At 40.3% G+C, this 7,354-nt stretch overlaps 1 gene segment (V, D, J or C); it reads right to left on the reverse strand.

Moving 5' to 3' along the window:
- Positions 1–3,118: 3,118 nt before the first annotated feature.
- On the reverse strand, positions 3,119–4,178 carry LOC111819116 (T-cell receptor alpha chain V region PHDS58-like). The segment is given in 2 exon segments: positions 3,119–3,596; positions 3,712–4,178. Coding segments are annotated over 2 exon segments (399 nt in total).
- Between the last annotated feature and the right edge of the window lie 3,176 nt (positions 4,179–7,354).

A 7,354-nucleotide genomic window follows, 5' to 3' on the forward strand; every position in this document is an offset into this window, starting at 1 on the left:
TTATCGAACAATATCATTAATATCACATGCAAGTAAAATTCTGCTGAAGATCATTCAAAAGCAGCTGCAGCTGTATATCAACAGGGAACTGCCAGAAATTCAGGCTGGATTCAGAAGAGGACGTGGAGCCAGGGTTATCATCACTGATGTCAGATGGATCCTGGCTGAAAACAGTGAATACCAGAAAGATGTTTTCCTTGGTTTTATTGACTATGCAAAGGCATTTGACTATGTGGATCATAACAAATTATAGATAACATTTTGAAGAATGGGAATTCCAGAACACTTTATTGTGCTCATGAGGAACCTGTACACAGATCAAGGGGCAATCGTTCAAACAGAACAAGGCGATACTGCGTGGTTTAAAGTCAGGAAAGGTGTGCATCAGGGTTGTATCCTTTCACCATACCTATTCCATCTGTATGCTGAGCAAAAAATCCAAGAAGCTGAACTATATGAAGAAGAACGGGGCACCAGGAATGGAGGAAGACTCATTAGCAACAAGCGTTATGTAGATGACACAACCTTGCCTGCTGAAAATGAAGAGGACTTGAAGCACTTACTGATGAAAATCAAAGACCACAGCCTTTAGTATGACCTGCACCTCAACACAAAGAAAACAAAAATCCTCACAACTGGACCAAAAAGCAACATCATGATAAACGGAGGAAAGATTGAAGTTGTTGAGGATTTCATTTTACTTGGATCCATAATCAACACCCACGGAAGCAGCAGTCGAGAAATCAAAAGATGCATTGCATTGGGTAAATCTGCTGCAAAAGACCTCTTTAAATATTGAAAAGCAAGGAAATCACCTTTAAAACTAAGGTGCGCCTGACCCCAAGCCATGATCTTTTCAATCATATCATATACATGCAAAAGCTGAACAATGAATAAGGAAGACAGAAGAAGAATTGCCACCTTTGAATTGAGGTATTGGTGAAGAATAGTGAATATACCACGAACTGCCAAAACAATGAACAAATCTGTCTTGGAAGTACAACCAGAATGTCCCTTAGAAGCAAGGATGGTGAGACTACATCTCACATACTTTGGACATCTTATCAGGAGGGATCAGTCCCTGGAGAATGACATCTCCAGGTAAAGCAGAGGGTCAGCAAAAAACAGGAAGACCCTCAACAAGATGGACTGACACAGCAGATGCAACAATTGGCTCAAGCATGATAATGATTGCGAGGATGGTGCAGGACCAGGCAGTGTTTCCTTGTGTAGTACATAGGGTCGCTATGAGTCGGAACCAACCGGACGGCACCTAACAGCAACAACACAGACCCTTTGAGAATGAAGATTTGGATCACTTCACCGGAAAAGAACCCCAATACACTGAGTTTATGGCTAAAGAAAGGAGAAATATAAAATGAGTAACAAAAGAAGGAAGCTGTAGATGTCAGTTGCAGCCTGCTAACCAATTATGGAATCCAGGAATGAAGTATCTTTCTGTATTTTTGCTTTACTTGTTTATATGTACATGTTCCTTTGAATACGCTGCCATTTTCTTCTTCTCTCTCCTTCTTAGCATAATTATTTTATATACAAATTGTTGGAGGTTAACTTTACATTTAGTCTGTAGGTAACAGAATATTCAGTGGGACTTCCTCTGAATTTGACAAGTGATTGAGAGATAGATGCAGTGACTGTTGGTAATGTCAGTTTCCTCATTTTGAGAAAAGGATGAGAACGTCTTCATTTGTTCAAAGGATAGCTGTAACATGTTAGGTGGAAACACAGAGCTGTTTTATTGTTGTTTGTAAGTTCAAATACATATTAACCAGTTGCCATCGAATTGATTCCAAGTCATGGAGAACCCATGTGTATCAGAGTATAACTGTTTTCCTTAGGGTTTTCAATGGCTGATTTTTCAGAAGTAGATCACTGGGCCTTTCTTCCAGCGCACCTCTGAATGGACTCAAATCTCCAGTCAAATAGGTGTAGAAGGGTGCATATGGTAGTAGCCAGAGGGACAGATGTGCCAGTTATCAGTTAATTGCCTCTCAACTCCAAATTCACGGTTCATTGACATGCTTGTAATACTTGATCTGGACCCTGTAAACATTTCCAGCTGGCATGATGTGAAGCTTTGCTGGTAAAGGGGGTTAGAAGGACTCTGCAGGAGGAAGAAGCATTTCTTCCTGGTTCTAGTACATTTTCCTCACTTGCTCATACAGTGCTTGGCCAGCATGTAGGACACCCATTGGCACTCACCTCCTTCATGTTTCAGTGACAGCCCCACAGGTGGCTTCATGGTAAGTTTCACAAGCACCCGAGCTAGCTTTCCAGCAAGTTCAGCAGTTTGCCAGCTTACCAGCCTTTGTATTTGTCACTTCAGCAAACTTCTCCACCATCCAGCAGGCTAAAGCCACACACTCTCCAGTGAGATCTGAATCATAGCCTTGGCAGAGGGCTTATTCTAAGTGTTCCTTTCTTGGGAAATGTGATTTAGTCACAGAGATAAGAGCTTTTCCCTGCATTTGTTATTCCTACATTCTTTAGAGTTCATTTTGCACTTTACTAGTTAATCACCTGTTATTTAGCAATTCTTTATATTAAACTTCCCTTGTTCTCCTGAGTGGTCCCTGACTGAGATAGTAGGAGTCCATGAAGTGCATGAGGAGAGGAAAGGGCATTGATGCAGAAAAACTGGCCATCACAAGTCACGAAACACCATCGTCTTTTAAGAAACTGTGCTTGGATATGTGGTGATGAACACATGTGGAGGTGGTAGGGAATGGAAGCGGAATTGAGGGAAGTGTAACTGCACCACCAAAGTCTGAATAATCCTTCTGAGCCAAGAGAAGAATGTTTTTTAGGCCATGCTATACAGTTGTTGGAGCCCTGGTAGTGCACTGGTTAAGAGGTTGACTGCTAACCAAAAGGTCTGCAGTTTGAATCCACCAGCCGCTCCCTGGAATGCCTATGGGGCAGTTTTACTCTGTTCTATAGGGTTGCTCTCAGTCAGAACTGACTCAACAGCACCTAGCAACAACAACAATACAATATAGTTTTTATTTCGAAAATATTGTTTATCAGGTACTACTAGACAGAGTAAACATACTTAGTATTTTTAAAGCATACTCTTAATTTAAGTAGAGTTGGCAATAAGAATTTTCTTCCACAACATTTTCAAGTTAATAGATAGCTAACAACTGAAAATACTGTATCTAAGAGGTAAACTCAGTGTCAGTCTATAGAGAAGAACTGCCTCACTGTGGCCAGATAAACACCTTACAAAACACAATTTTTGTAAGCCCTAGAGGGTTTGTGCTCTGTTTCCCATGCAACACCAGTCACTGTGTCACTCACAGCACAGTAATACATGGCTGAGTCTTCCTCTTGAGCTGATGGTTTCTTCAGATGGAAGGTCATCTTACCCTTGTCAAGGTCAGCCGAGAAACCTTTGATGCTGTCTCCTGAAATGTGCCCCAGAAGTAACTGGAGTCCTTTCTTGGGATACTGGACATACCAGGAGAGAACAGGACTCCCAGAATATGAGTAGTTGCACTTTATTTTCACTGGGGCCCCTTCAAACACAAAGATGTGGTCCTCAGGCTGAGTCACTCTCTGGGCTCTTGTTCCTCCTGTAACATCAATTCTGGATCAGGGAGAGCCTTAAAAACTGAAAAGACTATTTCCTTAAACTTAGTCTAAATCAGAAGACCATAGAGAGATGGAATAAAATGAGACTTTACTCACTGAGTGTGAAGATCATCACAAGCACAGAGATGAGGGTGAGTTTCATGTCTGAACTGTGGGGAAACAGGAGGCTCTTTTCCGGAGGTTTTTTCTGGAAACAACTCAGCCACACGGACACTCTAACAGAGTGGTGGGTGAGTTTACCTAGCACTTAAAGCAAAAAGCTCTTCTTCAAAGGGCCTGGTTGCTTTCTGCTCCTGGTTCCCCTTTACACAAAGTTCAATTTGTGTAGCATCTCCCTCTAGGGGCCAAATCCGATACTGCAGGTAATTCCATGCTTCATGTACCCTTCAAATTCTCAAAAAGAGAAATGGGGAGAGATTTCCTCCACAGTTAATTAGACAAAGTGTTGATATTAGGTACCATCCAGTCAGTTCTGACTCATAGTGACCCTGTGGACAACAGAACAAAATACTGCCAGGTCCTGCACCATCCTCACAGTCATTGCTATCTTTTAGCCCATTGTTGCAGCCACTAGGTCAATCCATTTCCTTCAGGGTCTTCTCTTTTCCTACAAGATTAAAAAAAAAAAATTAGGCCATAAACAAAGGAACAATCACTTGTCCTAGGAAGAGGGGGATCTAGAAAGATGGTAGCTTGAATATGTCTCTGATCCCCTGTCCTCAGCCAAGGAGCTTCTGTGGCCACCAGCCAGGCTATGCCCAGAAAGGTCAAGTGAAGTATCTCATTTTAGGGTCAGAAATAAATCTTGGATCAAATAGCAGGGAGCTCCAAGATAAAGAGCAGAAAACTATGGGTCATGAAGACAGCTTATCCTAAAGAAATTAATGAACCTCTAAAAAGGAAAACACTAACTCTCTTGAGAATGTTTCTTCTCTGGCTGGCCCCCAAAAAGCTAAGAAGAAAGTAAATAGGTAGGCTGAGTCCCATCTGTCCTTAAGTGAAGGAGAGTATAAGGAGATCAGGGAGCAAAGGATTTCCTTCTAGTTTTTCATCAGATACTGACATTGCTGCTATTAGTACCCTGCTGACTACTGCATTGTTGACCACAGACACAGAATTATCCAGGCTTTCCACTCTTACAGGATTGCTTTCACTTAAAGTGCCCCAGTAATCAGATATCTCAAGAGGGGAGCAAAGAAAGGGAAAGAGGCCAGAAAGAAATAGGGGCCTCATCTGGGTCAGGTATATCCTTAAAAATTACCAAGGTCAGTGACCCAATTTTCTTAACCAGAAATTGGGACACATAGTTTGGAGAGTGATTGGGAATTCATTTATGAGAAAGCTCTCACAAAGAAAGAATATTTGACTGAATGCACTATTTATTCATTTAATCTTCATAAAGAAGTAAATGAAATTAGGAGAATTCTGTAAACCTAAGACATATAGTCATCATGAACATAGAAAATGTCTCCAACAAGACTTTGGTTGATAGATAAAGAAATAGGACACGCACATGATGGCCACCCAGGCCTCATTTCCATCTCCTCTTTTGTCTTTTCTAACCCCTCCTCTTACTCTGCAGGCCCATATGGATGATTCAGCTCTGTGAACATGAGGTGTAGGCCGCATTTTGAAATTCAAATAAATATGTCTTCTTTCTCTCCCCCCAATCTCCTTTCTTTTCTTTATTCTCCTCTCTCTCTGTATGTTTTCTTTCCTTCTTTCTCATTTTTTTTTCTTATCTCCTTTTTCCTGTTTTTCTAGTCTCAGAAGAGGTTTAAGAGAAGGTAACAATTAGAAACATTAGGGAAGTTTTGAAGTCATTACAGAGGCTCATACTGTAGAATTTTAAGTCATAAAAATGGAAGTAGGTAATACATATGTTTTCTTTTCCATCTTACAGCTTCACCATGGCTCTTGAATATTCCTATTGTCAATACCACTTGAGGAATCATCTCTGTTACACCCATCACAGACACAGACCTTCCTCACCCCAACACAGTGATGAATATATGGAGATTCCTCCTGTGCTTATAGAGATATGACTGGTCTCCTAACCGCCTCTAACCCTCATTATAATTTTCACTATCAAAGATTTGACTGTCTGGGACCTTGGAAAAATTCCTCATTTAAAGTAAAGCCTGGAGCATCCCACAGTGGTCTAAAACCATCAGGCCAACGAGCTAATCAGCAGTCACCAAAGCCCAAGATCCCTCCATTCTACCTAAGGAACCATCTGCAGATTGTCGGGAAGAATAAACTATTGAACTAGATGGAGAGTTTTCTTTTTTCTTTTTTTTTTAAATAAATTGGTTTCTTCCCCAAAATGCAATTTTGTAGAGGTTAACCAAAAAAAAACCAAACCCTTTGCTGTCAAGTCGATTCCAACTCATAGCGACCCTATAGGACAGAGTAGAACTGCCCCATTGGGTTTCCAAGGATCTCCTGGTGGATTTGAACTGCCAAGCTTTTGGTTAGCACCCAAACTCTTAACCACTACACCACCAGGGTTTCCTTGTGGAGGTTACTAACTAAAATATTTTATCAAATTGTATCTTTGTGATTAAATGTGATTTCTCCAATGTAGTTCAAAATAAATTCACAGCCATTTATTGAAGGTCTACTGTAAGCTAGATCTTGTTCTAGGTTGTAAAAATTAAAAATGAATAACACGCTGTCTCTACTGCAAAGATGTTTGTGGTCTAGTGGGAAAGACAAATTTGTGTATGTATTTATATACCATAATAGAAAGAAAAAATAGCACCTTAAAATGTACAAGTTGAATCTAGAAAAAGGAGATATTTTTCATAACAGAGGACGTTAGACAAAGATTTAAGGAGAACACGATCACTGTGTCTTTTTCTTAGAAAAGAGAGAAATGAATGTAATAAAGAAATTGACTAGAGATACTAGCTCGAAAGTGAAATAGAGGCCCTTCCTAGACAAAAATAAAAGCGGAGAAGCTGGACAGAGATGCAGGGGAAGGAATTTGGGGAATATAATATAAAGAACATGGTATTTTTTTTATTAATTTTATAGTTACAAGAGACATATGAATATATTCTACTTACTTAAAAATAAATGCAGTTTAAATTCTTCTTTAACTACAACTTCTAAATGCCTAATAGTTCGCAGTTATATGTCTTAAGGACCTATTGATGCTAACAAATGTATTTCATAATATTTCATAGTATGGATTTATCCGTTTCTGTAGCTGTTCTCTGAGTAATGCTTTGTGTGTTTATTTTTTCCTATTATTACATATAATGCCACAATAAATATGTTTTGAGCATGCCTCCTTAGCAGAGGCCAGAATGAAGTGAAGGGGTAAGTCATGTGGCTCCTAAAAACCAGTTGCTGTCGAGTCAATTCTCACTCATAACAACCTTATAGGACAGAGTAGAACTGCCCCATAGAGTTTCCAAGGAGCACCTGGTGGATTCAAACTGCCAACCTTTTGGTTAGCAGCCATAGCTCTTAACCACTACACCACCAGGGTTTCCATATGGCTCCTATGAGGGGTAAAAGCACTTAAGGCAAAGGAATGAACAACTGCAAATATCCCAAAGCAGGAAAGTGATTGACATGTTAGAGCAACAGCAAGAAGTGCAGTGAGGCTGGAGCAGAGTGGGCAAGGGGCGAGACAGTAGCTAATGTCAGATTCGGCAGGGAGCCAGATGGAGTAGAGCCATGTAGGATAAAGTAAAGAGCTTGGTTATCATCTGAGTGAGATGGGAAG

Source organism: Trichechus manatus, unplaced genomic scaffold (assembly GCF_000243295.1).
Source record: "Trichechus manatus latirostris isolate Lorelei unplaced genomic scaffold, TriManLat1.0 scaffold00273, whole genome shotgun sequence".
NCBI classification, from domain to species: Eukaryota; Metazoa; Chordata; class Mammalia; order Sirenia; family Trichechidae; genus Trichechus; species Trichechus manatus.